Consider the following 18095-nt stretch of genomic DNA (forward strand, 5'->3'; position numbering starts at 1 on the left):
AAAAATCCACAGCCCTGAGCAACATAGACAGAATTCTTCTGTTAATTGAACTACTGCCTCTCAGCGAGGTGGGTTACCTACGCCAATGGGAGAACCCTTCCCAGCACTGTAGTGAGTGTCTATACTTGAAATGCTACAGCAGCGCAGCTGCAGCATTTCAAGTGTACACAAGCCCTCAGTGTAACCAACAGCCACCAACTCAGCTCTCTTTACATTAACAAGACTTAGATAGGAGAGCAAATTATTTAAATTCAGACTACGTGAGCCTGTCTCAATGAACAAGGCCGCTTCTTCCAGCTAGTTGGGGTTTTAGCCCTGCATGTCAGCCAACTGGAGCCTGTCTTAGAATCACAACAGTGGCGAAGGAAGGGAATCTATGCAGCATGCATTGGAGAAACAGGAGCCTACATCTGTCCACGTTTATGGACACCGAGTGAACCACTGGCAGTGCCTTCCCGCAGAGAGACACCGTTAATTAAGAGCTGCAGCCCTGAAATAATCAGTTGTGAATGTGGTTAGATATACAAGGCAGTTCAGACCTTCCTGAGGATCCACCCCAATGGCAATGGTGTTTTTCATAGTGACATTGACTGAGACAACGACGTCTGCAAAATACGGGATATCCAAGGACACCATGCGGATGTCCATCCTTCTGGCAAAGATCAGGAAGCTGGTCATCCCTGCAGAAAGTTGAGGATAGACCAACAGTGTCAGTGAAGGGCAGGGAGAAGGTCAAGCCAATTGTCCCTTGGGCACCGTCTGCTGAATCATATCCTTGAGCCACCCAAGAGACAGCTTCAACCTTTAGGGAGAAGGGAAGGTCCTAGATCTGAAATACCATACATGGAAAGACTCTCCCACTCCACTGAGTAACACAGAACAGTTCTCTAGTTACCTGTGGGGTGGGAAGGGGAAAGCCTTCACAGAAGTGTTAATTGTGGGGGAGTGGAAACCAGTTTTCCTACTGAGGTGAACAAGATGGGACCCATGCAGAGTTATTGCTTCAAAGGCCTGAAGCCAAGATTCTTCATGGTACTGAAAGGGAAGGTGGCTGTGAGAGGAGGGGTAGGATCTATTCAGCTGTACTGTAGAGTACAACACCTTTCCAGGAAGGGACTGAGCCCACTTCAAACTCAAGACAGATCTACGGGAGAGTCTGACATACAGATGTACCATATGGCATCACATTGGTGAAGTTTTCCTTTTGGATAATTTAATCTCCCCACATCCCTCCCAGGGCACCCCAAGCCAACCCATCGACTTTTACCACCAGTCCTGAGGGCACAAGCACTACATGGGCTTCTCAAGGGGCCGAGGATGGTGGAGTCACAACCAAGTCCCATGAGGAGTGGGTTCCAGTAACTTGTGCCAAGGGGCCAGGAGTGGAACGTGGGGCCTGAGATCCAACTACAGTGGGAACCCTACAGAGGAAACTTACCAGAGGAGCAGGTCTTGCCATCAGGTTGGAGGTTGATACCAGTGGGGCAGGTACAGCTATAACCTTTAGGGAGAGGTGCCAGGAGGCACAGGTGGCTGCAGCCACCATTACTAACTCCACATGCTGTGCGTACTGGAAGGGGGAGAGGAGAAAACCATGAGGCACAGGCACACCCCCGTGAGCTCAGCCTTGGGCTCCTGGAGGGACGGTCACTATCAAAGTGGGCAACAGCTATAGAGATGCAGGCTGGGGGTATGGGAGCACACTCTCTTTAAGAGGCCAATAGGGATTTATTACACACGCACTCCAGATATTCAGGGCAGCAAGAGCCTGGGTGAGTTCAGAGCTCCCCATGGGGGTGAGGCTGACTCTGTACCTGTAGGTCTGTGCCGGTGGAAAACATGAATGTCCATGAGGTTCTCCAAGTTATCCTGCAGCGTTTCACGAGCCTGCCCCGTCCTTCTGTCTGCACTCTGGATGCTCTTGGCCTGCCAGTCTGTCCAGTAGATCCGCTCACCATAAAGAGTAAGTCCAAATGGATGGGGCAGATTGCTTCCAATCAGCACCTGTCAGCCCCCAAAACAAAAGTCCTCAGGAAATCAGATGGTAGTGCTTCCACCCACACCTCCAGTCATCCCCTAGACTGGATGGGGCTTGGAGAACAACAAAGGTGATATGTAAATGGCCTGGTAGCATCAAGGTGGGGAAAGGTTGGTGTGGGATAGGTGGCTGCCCACATACTTTGCACTCATAAAAGGGGGCTCTTTTCTCTCTGTACAAGTAGCTGACAATGTCTTGATATGGGCACTTTACTTCCATTTGGCCCATGACATTCTTTCCTGCCGGCACTTTGCCCTGTAGGACAGGCATTCAGTATCCCAGCCTCCCCTTCCCTCTGGCATGGTTCTCTTACCTTTCTCTCACTGCCATCCAGGTTAGCATACTCAATGGTCTTCATGCCAGCATCCGCCCAGTACAGGCGCTGAGACTCGTAGTCAATGGCCAGCCCATTGGGCCAAGTCAGATTGGAGGAGATGATCACCAAGCGGCTGGAGGCATCCATACCGGCACGCTCAATCTTCGGGCTGACTCCCCAGTCAGTCCAGTACATGAACCTGAACACGGGGCCCAAAGGGAAGTGAGCACCTGCACTCCTGCTCCTGCTCCCACAGCTGCTCACCATTAGCTAAAGAAGTCAAGTGTCTTGGTGCCTTCAGCAGCCAGTGGGAAACAGTGTCAGGCTAACATGATCTGTGCTTCCTTTCTTAGGGCCCTGCCACATTTTTATACACATTGTCCTGGTCCAGAATCCATAGTCCCTCCTCTGCCAAGAACCTGGCAAGAAGGAGGGAGATGGTAAGACTGAAATAGGATGCAGAAGCAAGTTGGCCTATTATTGCCTTAAGAAGATATTTCTTAACCGTTTTCAAATCCCTGCAATCATGAGATGGAAGTAGAGCTGCTCTGCATCAGCCTCCCAGTAAACACAAAAGAAGAGAACAGTGCAGATTTATTCCAGCCTTCCAGCACTTGGGAAGCAAGAGCTGCTGGGTTTGAGCCCAGCCACCCAACCTAGTCTGATGCTTGGCTCTGCAAGGTCCTGTGGCTCAAAGGCAGAAGCTTTTATTACAACAATTCATTTCCTACAAACCTGCTATTTTGAGATTTTCTTTCTGTGGGAAATGTTGGAGACTCTCACTGGATTTAATATTCCTGGGCCCACTGATTCTGCAGCTCACTTGGGACCTATAATGTTTGCACTAATTTAGCTGGTGATATGCCAGTGTAATTCACTTCTCTGTCTTCAGATTAACCTAATGGCCAAGCGGATAGCAGGGCCCTCACAAGAGCTCAGCATCAATGTGGAATGAAGAACACCCTAAATAAATAAATAAAACCCCTCATTCTCTTCTCAAACTTATTTTACACTAGTGTAACTATATGGACTCTAGTGGGTTACTCCTGATTTACACTGTGTGAGTGGGAGGAGGCCCAAAATAAGAGCTATCACTCTGAGCTGACTGTTCTAGAAGTGCCTGCTGGTTGTCTTGTCGATGCCATCAGCATCCACAAGTCAGGCCCTTCTTTTCAGTCCTTGGTAGACCTGTTATGGAGGCCTTTCTAGGCGTGCGTCTCTCTTAAGCTCCAAAAAGTGTCCGATATAAGGGCAATGGCACAATGAATCAAATCCAAACAGTTCAGAGACACAGAAGTTATTGCCATGTAATCCTCAGAGGAAAGAAGTTCTCACCCTCCAACAGGATCCACCACAATATCTCGTGGTCTGTCTAGGTTCTCCCAGATCAGTACAGTCCTCATGGTCCCATCTGTGTTGGAGACCTCTATCCGGTCTGTTCCTACAGAGATCAGGAGAGAAAGATCAAAGACCTCTAGAACCACAGGAGACAGAAGAAACAAACATTGATACAGTGATTCCGTTTCCCTGCCTGCCATCCCCTCACCTGACCTGGGAGGACTAGAGTGAGTGTGGAACAGACTTACTCAGCAGAGAACTCTCACGTTCAACTTCCCAACCCCAGCAACTGCTGAAACCTTGTGCAGATGGGAGGCAGTGCTCTGCCAGACCATCACAGGCATCTGGCAAGGCCCCAGAGGATGTCTAGGGAGATACCTTCCTGACATACCTCAGAACTCTAATTCTCTGGCAGAAATATCCTCCAGATTCTAACCATTCTGTCCTGAGGTACGTGGCTGGAAAACATAAGTGAAAGCCTTCTGCAACGAGCAGCTGTTGTCCTCAGACATACACATTCCTGCAGACATCAGCAATGGGGTTGTAGCCCCACTAGAAGTAACACAGGAAGCCAAGTTGGTTCCTGCTTCATAAGAAAGATGGGAAAGGAGAACCCATGTTTGCCAAATGGAGAAAGACAAAACTGAAACAGATCGGGCTGCCAAGCTAATACTGAGTTTTTATGAACAGGGAAGAAGGTTACAGCCTGTAGAGAGCAGAAGACCCCAGTACCTGCGTCAGTCCAATACAGCTTGTTGGTGACCCAATCGATAGCCAGTCCAGCTGGGCTTTCCAAGCTGGTATCCACCACAACCTGAGCAAGAACCAAAACAAAGGTCACCAAACAAGAAACTCCAAAGGTCACCAAACAAGAAACTCCAGTGAGAAAAGTCCTTGAGCCTGGCTCTCCTCCTGTCCACTGCCAGCAATACAAACAACTCAGGCTAGCAAAATCCATGCAGCAAAAATCCACATGAGAAAAAGTGTTGAGGAGTTTAGAATTCAAAAATGACTTTTAAAGAATGGTTGTTGGACATCCCCATTTTCTACCTTTATTTCATTCCCCAACCGCCAAACTCTTGAGCTCTGTCAATGGCAGCCTGAGCATGAGTCAAAGGGGATGCCGAGAAAGTAACTCAAGGGAAAGCACAGTCCCTGCCACACTCTCAGTTCCTGCTGAGCCAGGGAAAAGGGGATTTAGAACCTTGTTCATTTGCGTTTTATTGAAACTCGGCCTGTGAAAAATCAAAGCCGGAGCTCGGTATTTACAAATCAATGTTTTCTCCTGCCCTAACTGCAGGGAGTCCCAGACAAGGAGGTGCAAACACAGCACACACGAAGGTTTAAGAGCTCACCTCGGATCACCAGCGATTAACAGGAGCCAAAACTAATGTGGGCATGGACAGGACCAGGGTAGCAGACCCGCAGAAGGCTGATACAGCCCCAATGGTTCATACAGAAACCTCGAGCCAGATTCACAACACAGAAGGCTGAGATCCCCAGAAGCTGCTTGGCCTAGTAACCCCACATATACAGAATACTGTACCTCCTGGCCTGAGCCATCCCATTTTGCTCTGCTAATGGAGTCAGTGCTGACATCTGTCCAGTAGACATAGTCATCCTTTGAGTCCCAGTCCAGAGCCACAGCACTGCGCACATCAGCCAGGGGGATGACATCATCTGACAGGTCTTCTGTGTCAAAGCTGATCCGACGGATGTCCATCCTTCGGGCAAAAAGCAGGAACTTGTCAAGACCTGATCAAAGGTCGAAAGGTCTTCTTTTAATTTCTCTAAGTTCAACAACATAGTGACAGACACAGACAATTCTCCTGTTACATCGGAGCTCCACTGCATACACACCACTCAATGCTGATTCACACACCAGGCCCTCACTGCTGGGAATAGTGTGGGGGGAGGAAGGAGAACATAGTATGGGCAGCTGTTTCCTGGGGGTGGGAGAGATCACACTGCAAAGAACAAGCCCACTATGGCCCTCAGAGGATGGCACAGATCTGACCTACAGCAGGTAGCTTTGCCATCTTCTCTGATTCCAGGAGACAAGGGGGCTAATTCTCCTGTAATTGAGCGCACTGTAAATCAGGAGTAACTCCCTTGCAGTCCTTGGAATTAAGCTGTTCATTCCTCACAAAGGCCAAAGGGGGTAGTTTATGTGGGAGTTTCCAGGTGACACACCCATTCAACTGTGGCATCAGCACTACCTCAGCTGTAAGTAGGCTGGAGTGGACATGCAAAGCAAGCACACATCTTGTGCCAAGCTGGTGCTCAGTAGGTGGGGCTGGAGTGGGGGGTGCAAAAGGAGAACGTGAGCGTACAGCAGGCCTTTTATGTTACCCTACTCTCTTCTAAAGGCTTTTCCTGCTGCACCCCTCTCACCCTGTGTCTGGAAGTGACACAGCTGCTGCTTACTCAGATTTCTGACCCACTTCTACACATGGGACATGGGGCTGCGTGAGCACATCCGAGACTGGGAGCATTTGGGACTGTGGCATGCAGGCTCCGATCCCACCCCACTTACTCTGAGCACAGGTGTGGCTGCTGGTCTTGCGGAAGCCTGTGGGGCAGGCACAGGTGTAATCCTTGCTGTTTGGCAAGCACAGGTGAGTGCAGCCCCCATTGTTGGCCCCACAGCGGTTTTTCCCTGCTCAAATAGCCAAAAACAAAAACAACCACGCATAAGGCAACCAATAAAGAGAGCAAGAGATGTAGCAGGGGTGAGGGCAGAGAGAGAACACGCAGGCACACACACAAGAGCTGGGAAATGTTCTACTCTGGGGTAGCTATTTGAACCTCCTGCCCATTCACAAAGACCAGCCCCACAGGGACATGGGCACAAAGGGCTTGTCTACATAGGGAAATTATTCTGGAATAGGGTAGGGAGTGAACTTAAAGTGGTGTAACTATTTCACAATAACTTGTGTTTAGACAAGCCTTAAACTAGTGGTCCCCAAACTTTTTTGGTTGCGTTCCCCCCTTACCTGGTCCACATCCCCCTACCAGGAACTGCAGTTGGGGCTGGGAGCCATGCTTGGGAGCAGCGCCAGTGCTGCAGCTGAGGTTGCGGCCAGGAACAGGGCTATATTCGGGGCTGGGAGCCAGAGGCCACGGCTGGGAGCAGAGCTGTGGCCGGGAGCGGGGCCACGGTCGGGGCCGCCGTCAGGCTGCAGCTGGCACCATGGCCAGGAGTGGAACTGCAGTCAGGAGCCGGTGGCTGGGGGAGGCGTGTCCAGAGTGGAGCTGGGAGGCACTCCCTCCTTGCCCCCTATGGGGGCTGACCCAGGCCCCACTGCACCCCCCCAAACCTTCCACCACACTCCCCTAGGGGGGCACGCCCCACAGTTTGGGGATCACTCCCCTAAACATTCGTTATCAGAAAGCAACTGTCCCCCTGTGCCAGCAAGGGGGCGGGGGCAGGCTGTGGTACACCCATCCAATAACTGGAGATGAGAGCCTTGAAATAACATCAAACCAAAAGTTGCTGGATGGAGAAATTAGTGCTGGACTCTGGTAGCAGAGGTAAACTTGGGGTCATGCGTGGGTCTCACAAGGGAGACAGTGAGTAGTGGATAGAACAGTATCCCTGAGGCCCCTAGGCCTGGATGCTCCCTGCCGTAGACGCTGGGCAGTGACAGGTCCCCAGCTGGTTGGCTTTCCCCCTGCAGATGTGTCTCCCTGCCCCCTTTGCAGTTACCTGCTGGCTGGCGCTGAGGGTGCAGTGTGTGAATGTCCATGGGGAAGTGGAGCTTGTTGCGGATGATCTCCTGGTTCTTGCCGGTGAATTTGTTGGCACTATTGATGCTCTTGGTGTGCCAGTCCGTCCAGTACAGGCTATCCTCAAACACTGTGATAGCAAAGGGGTGTGGGAGGCCTGCAGCAAGAGTCCAGCACAGACATACAGGTTAATCCGGACCCCAGGAAAACCAGAGGAAAGCCCCTGAGCCTGTCCCTCTGGGGCGCTTCTGCACACCCAGGGGTCTCTGACCCTAACAGACTCAGCAGAGCCAAATCCAGCATTCACCAAAATAACTGTGCTTCTCTTCAAGGGCTGGGATGAGAGGGGCAGAGCCTGTCCCCAAGGGATGGGAGAAGTATGGCAGACTCACCCCATGGTGGTGTTCAGGGATTTGAGGGAATGGAAAGTAAATGTAGTAGCCCTCATACAGGTTGCTCCAAAGCTCACTCTGTGCTGCTGTATCTTTCCTGGTGCAGCATAGCTCTCCCCACAGCTGAAGCCTCGGTCTCACCTTGGCTGATAACAGCCTTCCTGTTCCGCCCATCCAAGTCAGCCCTCTCAATGACATGGTGCTTGGCGTCCACCCAGTACATCCTGTGCCCAGCATAGTCGATGGTCAGCCCATTGGGCCAGAAGAGGTGCGTATCAGCAATGATACGTCGATTGGAGCCATCCATGCTGGAGTATTCTATGCGAGGTGTGTTGCCCCAATCTGTCCAGTAGATGGTGCTAGAGGAGAGAAGGAGAGGCCTGAAGGCTAGGAAATTGAGGCCCTAAGTATGGCACCAGGCATCACTTCACAGCAAGGAGAGAATAAGCTGGCTCTGTAACCTCAAGCCATGGGATACTTGATCTCGATCACAGGGAAGCCAAGAGCAGCCCCCTAGCCTGCCATGCACCACTCTTTGGATTCAATTTGCAGTCACCCAAGGGAAGGGCAAACACTCCATGGGTGCATCCTGGCCTGGAGCCTCCTGCTTCGTAAGGCTCCCTAACGCTGTGATCAAAGGCAATACTGTGCGCACACTGAGGCAGCCCTGGGCCACGAAACAAGGAGAAGTCTAGATCAAGGATAGGGCCCTCACTGCTGAGTCCCATGTATTTGGAACAGTACTTAATTTGTAACGAAAGAGGTGCCGGGGCTCAACCAATTAGGTGCTAGGGATCAAGCAATTTTTTTACTCTCATAACTGACATGGCAAGCCCAGAGATGCCGGGGCTATGAACTTCCAAGCCTAGAGGTGTCGGGGTCAGCCCTGGCAAGCCCTCGCACAAATTAAGCACTGATTTAGAGGGTTCCCGCAATAGAGTCCAACAGAGGAGTTAGTGGAGCCCCATGCCCCTACTCACCCCTCCATGGGGTGAAGTGCGATTGCTCGTGGTTTCTCCAGGTTCTCCCACAGAAGCACCTTTCTGTGCGTGCCATCCAGATTTGCCACTTCAATCCGAGATGTACCAGAGTCTGTCCAATACAGCTTGTCATGGATCCAGTCAATGGCAAGTCCACCTAGCCAAGGGGAAGAATTAATCACAGACCAAAACCAAGGAGGGCAGATTATGCTGCTAGGAACAATTCCTCTTCTCCCTCAATCCCACTAGAGACCCAGCCTCTAGATAAACTCCAGGAGGAGAGTACCCTCCACCATCCCCATCTAACAAGAGCCATACACAGGGGATACATCCCAGCTGTCTCTCTCTTCCTCCACTCCCACATTGTGTGGTCTGGTCAGCTTCCCATGCCTTTGCTCTGATTCCTGGCCACACACCTGGGCTCTCCAGCCCTGTGGACACCACCTCTTCTACGTTGCTGCCATTAAGGTTGGCCCTCATGATGCGGTCCAGTGTGACATCAGACCAGAACACCAGCTCCTTGCTGTGGTGGAAATCAAGGGCAATGGCATTCTCCAGGTTGTTCAGGAGCAAGGTGTACTCCGAGCGGTGAGGCAGCACCTGCCGGATGTCAATCCGATTGGCAAAGAGCAGCACTGGCTCTGGCCCTGAGGGACATACAGAAGAGAGCATGAGGGGAACCTGGCATGGTCAGCCTCTGAGCCCAGTGTTATCACTTCGTTACGTTGGTACCAGAGAGCCAACTGGTGGGTGTAAAGCACTGGGAAGAGGAGACAAGGTGAGTGTTCACACTAATGACACTGGGTTGGGCAGCTTTGAAGCACTTTGCACCAAGAGTTGATCAACCCCATCCCCTGCCTGAGCTTCTCACATCAGCCCCAGCAGCCATTCCACCAGACACAAGCACCTGCCCACAGTATGCTGACATCACAAGCATATGGTGTACTCCGCCCTCCCTCTCTGCAACACAGCTTACAGTCTGAAAGGTCAGGTGAGACAACAGTTAGTCAGTCAGTCCTAGACAGTCAGAGCAAGCTTAGCAGAGGGGGCTGCCTTTTTTCTTTCTTTTTTTGGTTTTGTCTTGTAAGTAGGTATACAACAGCACTTGCTGAGCTATGCTACATTAGGGGAGCTAAGTAACCAAGCTAAGGTGAAAACAATGTGTGTCTTTAAAAGCACATCGTGTCCACACTCAGAGAATGAAATATGCAAAACATAAAGCAGAGCCTTGCCAATACAGAATTGGTGATCATGAGTCTGTTTCCATTTCTGGTTACAAAGCACAGTCCAAACCCACAGAGGCACGACTGTGCAACCAGCATGACAGGGAAATTCTTTCTGCTGCAGGGTCCGGGACACAAGGGAGCCAGAAGGAGAGGAGCTGGGCTTGACCCTAGCGCAGGGAGAGTTGTGGCACTACACAGCTACCAACCATTGGACAGTAAACCTGGAGGGTGAATCTCTGACACAGACTTGAGAGCCCCACCTCTCTTACATATTAATAGGACTTATCCACCTAGCCAGGTTAACCAAGTATTACTGAACTGAATTACCAGCATGTGCACACACACACGTGTGCATGCCAGAGCTGATAGTTCCTTCTTACCCAGGGCTTTACAGCTGCGCTTGTCCGGGCGAAGCTCATAGCCTTGCTCACACCAGCATTGGAAGCCACCTTCACTGTTGGTGCAGCCCTGGCTGCAGTAACCCTCCTCAGCACATTCATTCACATCTACAAAAGGTCAAGGGAACAAAGTTACAATTAGGTCACAAAGCTCCCACCCCTACCAGGAGCTGTCCACATCTCCCTGCTGCTCTATCTCTATGTCCGTGTTCCAACTTCCACTCCTGTCATAGACCTCCAGCTGCAAGTACCTTATTGCCGCAGTGAGGAGAAATAGAATGACTGTGACCCTGCCGGCTCACCTTGACACAATCGGGCATCCTCCAGCAGCCTGTAACCTGTGTGGCAGGTGCACTGTACCGTCCCTCGCACCATCTGGCACTTCTGGGCACAGCCCCCATTGCTGAGATTGCAGTGCTCCTCACCTGTCCGTGGACCTGTAGGGGCAGTAACATGTAAAGAGGATAGAGACGAGACAAGGCAGCTGCTATTATGCTCAGCTGTTAGACAGCAGCAGCCTTGTGGAGGAGGCTGACCCAGAAGGGAGGAGACACGTCCTGAAGAAGGCCGCATCTCCTCAGGTGGCAGCAACACTCCACTCAGACAGAGGGTAACAACTCCTCCCAAGATCTGTGCATTTGCGGTTAGAACAGGAACCTTTGGAATTCGCTCTCTGAAAAAACATTCAGGTGTTTGACAGCACTAGGATTGATCTTCCTATTGCTCCTGCCCAAGCTTGCACATCAATCAGCCCAGAGACTATGGATGGGGTCTCTTCCTCATAACTCCTATTAAGATCACTATGGTCGCTTTCCCTAGGCACATGGCTCTCAATAACATCACGGGCAGTGACTCCCACCGTCCCCAGTTCAACCATGAGGCACTGGGAATGGGGAGACTTACGGCAGTTTTGGTGGGGACTCTCATCGCTGCCATCTCCACAGTCGTTCACACTGTTGCACAGCTTCCTCTGGCCAATACAGCGCCCGTTCCCACAAAGGAACTGGTCAGGGGCACACTGGGGACTCCCTGTGGGGGCAGAAGGGAAGTCACACACCCAGAACTAGGATTCAAACAAGAACAGCTCAGCAGAGGTTTGCTGCACAGAATGGCAAGTCCCAGGGCAGAGAGAAGAGAAGAGAATAGAAGAGAAAAGAGAAGAGAAGAGAAGAGCACCCTTACCCCTTGGCTGTGCTAGGTTACTGCATCTCCATCACATTCATTACAGTCTTCTCTTTTGGGATTAGATTGAACCTATTGTTTTGTGTTTCTGTGGATCCTGGGAAAGCAGCTTCAATTCACTTTACACTCCCCACTACTGCCTCCTCCCTTGTGTTGCTTCAGAGGACCTCAGATTCCCCTCCAGACTGTACCAAGTGTTGTTACTCTACGAAGAAGTCCAGATATTTTATTTCTCTCAGATTGAGTGCAAGATCATGGTTTAATTCCTGTTGATACCAGATTCCACAAGCGTCCTGGGCCCCTTCTCAACATGCGTCTGAGGAGCTAGCCTGTACGCTTCCTCCTCCTTTCATCATCTGAGATGTCACCCCAATGCAATCTTACATTTGTCGAAAACAGAGTTTTACCCTGTTCTAGATGGAAAGCTCTTTGATGGATTTGGACTAGGATTTATACAAAGCCTTGAAAAATCAGCTGTGGAAAGAGGATTTCACAAGTGAGCCACACTCTTCAGTTTCTGCTGATGACAGACGCTGTGCAGTTTTATCCAGGACCTTCCTTTCTCCTTTTATTTGTTTTTGAAATTAATTTTGTACTGTAAAAGGTCACTATATAAAATGGGATCATCTTTATCATCAGAGTCAGATCTGATGATCCGAATTACTAAAATACGTTGTAACTGCTGTTTACTCCTATTAGTCTTGCAGAACCAACCTAGCTCAGAGGGAGGGAGCTGGAACCGATTCCTTCTTGTAAATCGTCAGCGGAATTGGTTATGGTAACACCTGGGCAAACCCACGAAAGGCAATGGGGCTCTACAGATGTACTAATGAAATAATTTGACCTCCAGAACCTTTATTACAAGTGATGTGTGAGAAGAAAAATCAAAAGACTATGGTGATGGACACCAATAAAAGATCCAGATAGAGACACAAACCTGGAATCCAACAATATATTTACAGAGTCACTTTTCAGAGCAGAGCCACAGTTTAAATGAGCCATTTTAACATCTGAAACTTGTTCATTATAACTGACAGAAAGATACCATATTATTTCTGGATTTGTGATTTCAAATAGCTGATTAGACAGACTAAAGCAACACCAACTGATCAGCTTTGTCTCACTGGAAATTACGTGTCTGGAAGGTGCTTGTGTCCTATGTTTTTTTTCATAGCTGGTAAGACTAATTCTCCACTGAGCCAAATTTCAGCACCAGCTTTGGACTCTTAAAGGTCAACTTTACTATAAGTCACTGAACATTAGGTAACATTCCTGGCCAGACAAATCCTTAGACATTTTACAGAGTGTGCGCATTGGATCCCATCAGTTAACTGTTACCAGCTGACCTTCACCATATTTATGGTAGGTCTTGGCTGTTCAGTGAAGACTCTCCAGAGAGCTGGCTTTATTATAGTGTTGGATGTATCCATTCATCCTGCCCCTGATATTTTATTTCAGGGGTACTGCAGGTTTGGTTTGGTTTCTTGGCTGTCATCATTCCTTTGACTTTTTGTTTAGATACCTTTCATTACTGGGGTGAGGACCAGTGGTGTTATCATACTCCTTGTAGTTGTGGTTACATGTGTAATTGCATTTTCAGGATTAGCGTCTCCTGCACAAAGGTACCTACAACAGCTGATAGCTCTAAAACGATCAGCATGGACACTTGAACTTCAGTCAATATCTACAGAGATGTTATTGACTAATGCAATAAGTGCAGTCTCCATACCAGAAGTTGTTGCTGAAGGGTGGGGAAAGGGGGGAGGTGGAGGAATCAGTGCTTAGCCACCTATGATGTCTAATTCAGAGCCATTAGCTGTAACAAAACAGTGCGGCTGCCCCCTGCCAAGACCTACCTGTGTTCTCACAGCTCTCCTCATCACTGTTGTCAGAACAGTCGTCCTCTCCATCGCAACGCCATGACAGACGGACACAGCGCCCAGATTTACAGCGGAACTGGTCAGCTGTGCACATGGATGTGGCTGGGGAGACAGAGGAAAAACTACTATACAGAGCAATTATAATGTAGCCCACCAGCCCCATATCCGAATTCCCTTTCACTCCAGATCATCACCACAGATCAAGCCTCTGCCTGGCATCCCAGACACTCACTGCAGTTCTTCTCATCTGACTGGTCATCACAATCGAAGTCGCCATCACACCGCCAGCCTGCGTTGATACACAAGCCACTGTTGCACATGAATTCCCCGGAGCGGCATGGCTGGTGAGATGCTGCAGAGAGGGCACAGCACATTAGTACCAAGGCATTCCAATTCCCCCCAGGCCATCCTCACATCGAACTGGCATGAACTTGAACCCCATGCTGAGTGCAACCCTAAATCTCTGACTGCCAGAAGCAAAGAAGGGAACTTGGGTGGATCACTCCAGCTGCTCTGTTCTGTACACTCCCCATGAAGCTCTGATACTGGCATCTGTTGAAGACAGGATACCTAGCTAGATGGACCATTGGTCTGACCCACTATGGTCGTTCTTATGTAATTGACCCATTCTTGAATGCTTCAGCCCCTGTATCTAGAGCTCCTAGCTAGACAATGACCCTGCCACCCAAGCCAACAAAAGCAGTTTGGGCTCCACCAATAGGAACTTTCCCTCTAGGCAGTGTCCCTCCCCAACCAATTCCAGCCAGGGCACTGGGGAGGGACACCTTCCCCAGCTCCAGCCAAATCCTCCCATTTGGATCAATGTGCCAGCTGCCAGGGGGACCCAGGGGATTACTCTCCCTTGCTGCTGACTCACAGCAGTCGGACTCATCAGACCAGTCCCCGCAGTCATCGTCCCCATCACAGTGGTAGATATCCAGGATGCAGCGCCCGTAGGCACACTGGAACTCCTCTAGGCTACAGGCTGTGGCTGGAACATCTGATGCTAACAAGGAAACCAAGGGGAAAGAAAGGCTAAGGGCAGGGACCAAGCCAGTTTATGCTTATATTTGTGGGAACAAGAGGGGCCTGGCAGACACGCAATGCAGCAGGTGCAGTGCATGTACACAAGTGGCTCGCTCCCTCCCTCCAGCCCTCAGCGTGTCCACAGCACTGACAGGGACACAGACACTTCACTGGAAAGCTGTTGACAGCTGCATGCAATGGAACCAACCCACTCAGCACAACACGGGGATCCATCCTGCGGAAATTAACCCTCACAAGAACCATAACCTTAGCTCTGAGTTACAGATGGGGAACTGAGGCATGGAGAGGTGAAGCAACAGAGGGAACGCCAGGGACAGAACCCAGGAGCGCTAACTCCCTCATTCTGTGGTCAGAGCACTAGATCATACTGCCCTATAATAAAGGCTTATATAATACCTCAAGGGGTGGGAGTGGCGTAAGGGGTAGACTCAAAGCAACAAGCCTCTCCCAACCCTATACCTCTTAGAATAAAGTCAGCCTTTGGGGTGCGATGAACCTCACCGCATTGAGGTTTGAGATAGGTCAGACTGCAGGTCTGAAGTATGGGACTGTTCCTTTAAGGACTCAGAAATGTGATGGGAAGGTAAGCAGTGGAGCAGCAAGGTGCCCAGGTTTACACCAGGCCTTTGAAGTGTTGCTTCCCCTGACATGCTGCCAAAAAAACTGCTCCAAATCACTGAAATCCTTCCCAGCAGACTCTGACCCTGTGCAGGATCTGGCACATTCAGAGTCAAGAGTTTGCCCGCTGCCCTGCTCTGGGACAGCTGGGTGCTGCACAGGAACGTGCCCTCACCAAGGAATTCTTGGAGAGTTCAGTGCAATGGAGACTGAATTCCTCCCTCACCTTGGGCAGGGAGCCGTGGGACACTGTCCAGAGAAGGAAATGCAACATTTAAGCACATGGAGGCTAAAGAACCCAACTAATAACTTGGTGATCTCTGGAGTCATGGAGAGGCTTTGGGATGGGGACTGGACCAAAAGCTGCCACTGCTGGGAATTCACACAGAACTGCCTCTCCAGCTGGGAGCATGGGGCAAAGGCAACAGATATCCAGTAAGAGCTTTATTTCATGCCAGTGTCTGATATCCAGATGCTGAAGAGGAGCCCAGCTGACTGACTCCAGGTGCTCTTCCAGAGAGCTGAACCGGCAGGCAGTGGGGTTCAGGGAAAAGAGGGCAGCTGGCAGCCCAGGAGAGGGGGATAAAAGGAGAGAGGGTAGGAGACCAACCCTGCTATCCAAATATAATGCTTATCTGCAAAACAGTTAGAGAATAGAAAAAGGGACTAGGCAAGCTTTGGGAAACACAAACCAAGCCTGAGAGGAGGGGACACGATTTCTACCCCATCCTGCCATGCAGCGGGAAGTTGGAGTGTCTCCTTCTCCCTTCCCCAGGGCCTGTCCATGGCCAGCAGGGAAGGGACAGGCAGGGGGAGCTGGAAGGAAGGAGAGAGGCTGGATTCTTCCCAGAGTCCTTTCCCAGCTCAGAAATCTTTGCAGCCCTGGCTCCCTGCCAGCTCTCATTATCTGGAGAGATAAAAGACAATTCACCCTCCCCCCCCCACCCTCCCCCCCTCCATACCCCTCCCACCCTTCAGGAGCTGGCGGCCCTGATCCCCCTCCCAGAGCCTTTTGAAGTTTCCTCCTATCTAGAACAAATTCTGCAAAATGCCCTTGAGAGCAGAGTGGGGGAGGGGAGCTCTGCAACTTCCACAGACACTAACTGCCGCTCAGAGACTCAAGAGCAAGGGGGTGGAGGGAGTAACAGGATCCTGGCCCTGTTGCTACAGGCCTGTAGAATGGGGACAGCTGCTGCTGGCTCCCCCACACTCCAGAGATCTGCTTCCAGCTCTTTTATCCGCTTAGCTAATACTGGACAAAATTTTCAACAAACTATCCCAGTAAAGAGATGTGGGTCAGAGGGACTCCAAAGGGTGTGCAGGCACGAGGGGCTCCTTTAGAATTCTCTGCAGGAATCAAAGGGGGAGGGGCGGGGAGACGAATCCTTCCTCTCCTTCCCCACTTCATTATATGGCCCATCTGATATGCACAGGATCCCTGGCTCTGGCTCAAGGTCACACCAGCCTGGGAGCAGAAGGGAGAAGCAGCCAGCCCAGGTTACCACTCAGACAGACAGACAGTACTCGTCTACACCATGGGGCTGATGATGGCCCCCACCACCAGCGATGGATCACAGCAAAACTGCTAGCACAACCAGGGCCAGTTCATTTCCAACATCAATTACAGAAGGCACATTAGGCCCCAGGTTGGTAGCAGGGACAAGCAGCTAGCTCCCAAGGCTACGAGGGAAGGAGGATACTCACGGCAGCTCTCCTCATCCGAGCCATCCTTGCAGTCTGTATCGCCATCACAGAACCAGTGCTCGGCTATGCAGCTGCCATCGCTGCAGCGGAATTCCTTCTCCGAACATTTCCTCATGTCTGCAAGCCAGAGACAACAATGCAATCAGAGCACATGTCCCCCAGGGGTACCCAAACGTATCCATGCCACCCACTGTACCCAGGTCTCCCAGAGCACCCACATATGCCTGTGCCACCCACTGAATCCCCCAGGGCACCCAAACACACCCATGCCCTTTGGTGCCTGGGCACACCAGCAGTGCTCATTCTGTTTAGCATTGGGTGTTGGATTAGAAAGGAATCCTCAAGAATTCAGAGCTCTGTGTCAAGAAACAACAGGTCCCAGCATGGACAAATGAGACTAGGCTGGGCTGCTGGTTGGAAGAGAAGCCCCACAGACAGATCCCAAGCAGTAATCCGGGTAAGCATGTCCCCAGCTGCTCATCTCAGGCCATCCAACTGTGTGGCCTTACCATGCTTTAGGAGATTAGCACCCAGTGGATGGGACTGTACGCAAGCCCTTTTGTAAGCAACTGTCCTAGGCCGACCGCGCAGGCACCCCATTCATGGCATTCGCATGGTCATGCCACTCACCACACTGCTCATCGCTGTTGTCACCACAGTCGTTGTCACCGTCACAGTGCCACAGGCTGCGGATGCAATATCCGTTCTGGCACGAGAACTCGTCCTCCTCGCATTCCCGTGGCGCTACAAGGACACAGCCGAGAGGGAACTGAAGACAAGCTGATTTACCTTACAGAGCCAAGTCTTCACCCCAGCACAAAGGGGACCTTTGGAACAATGTCCTCCAAGAGGGTGCCACCATGAAGGGAAAACTCGTCCCCCATCACCACAGCAAAACATGGGGTGGAGGTTAGAGGGAGCCAAAGCCAGCCCAGGATTCCAAGTCATCTCTTCAGATCCCTTCCCAGAGATTTCCTTGCAGGACAATGAGAAAGGGCTGCAGTATCAGCATCTTTTCAGGGGGACCCTTCCTTCATTGAGAGGAACTGGATCCAACAGAAAGTTTCAACTGGGACAAGAATCTCCTGTACTGCAGACTGGGCAGCTCACCTCACTTTCTGGGAGCTCACGCATGTAGTCAACTTTGTCCTCCTCCTTCCCACAGTTCCAAATCCCTCTCCTTCCCCTTCCCTACCCCCTGGAAAGGGCCTATCCACAGCCCATACTCCTCCAACACCCAACTCAGC

General features: G+C 50.9%; 1 protein-coding gene across 6 annotated transcripts in view; it reads right to left on the reverse strand.

Annotated features, from left to right (window-relative positions):
• Nucleotides 1–18095, reverse strand: part of LRP4 (LDL receptor related protein 4) — a 104765-nt gene that overhangs the window by 19617 nt on the left and 67053 nt on the right. The window contains exons 4-23 of one of the 6 annotated variants that reach the window (XM_073348231.1): nt 17479–17592; nt 16849–16965; nt 14357–14479; nt 13712–13831; nt 13456–13581; nt 11321–11446; nt 10720–10854; nt 10400–10525; nt 9210–9440; nt 8794–8950; nt 7955–8172; nt 7402–7578; nt 6229–6354; nt 5239–5447; nt 4425–4506; nt 3690–3795; nt 2352–2553; nt 1815–2004; nt 1439–1570; nt 540–680 (exon numbers count right to left, since the gene is read on the reverse strand). In XM_073348231.1, the coding sequence (XP_073204332.1) occupies nt 540–680; nt 1439–1570; nt 1815–2004; nt 2352–2553; nt 3690–3795; nt 4425–4506; nt 5239–5447; nt 6229–6354; nt 7402–7578; nt 7955–8172; nt 8794–8950; nt 9210–9440; nt 10400–10525; nt 10720–10854; nt 11321–11446; nt 13456–13581; nt 13712–13831; nt 14357–14479; nt 16849–16965; nt 17479–17592 (2958 nt within the window). Of the gene's footprint in view, nt 1–539; nt 681–1438; nt 1571–1814; nt 2005–2351; nt 2554–3689; nt 3796–4424; nt 4507–5238; nt 5448–6228; nt 6355–7401; nt 7579–7954; nt 8173–8793; nt 8951–9209; nt 9441–10399; nt 10526–10719; nt 10855–11320; nt 11447–13455; nt 13582–13711; nt 13832–14356; nt 14486–15836; nt 15914–16848; nt 16966–17478; nt 17824–18095 lie in introns of those variants that run through there. The other 5 variants (XM_073348230.1, XM_073348229.1, XM_073348233.1 and 2 more) reach the window with 5 other exon arrangements.

The sequence above is a fragment of the Lepidochelys kempii genome, chromosome 6 (genome assembly GCF_965140265.1).
Source record: "Lepidochelys kempii isolate rLepKem1 chromosome 6, rLepKem1.hap2, whole genome shotgun sequence".
In the NCBI taxonomy this organism is placed as follows: domain Eukaryota; kingdom Metazoa; phylum Chordata; order Testudines; family Cheloniidae; genus Lepidochelys; species Lepidochelys kempii.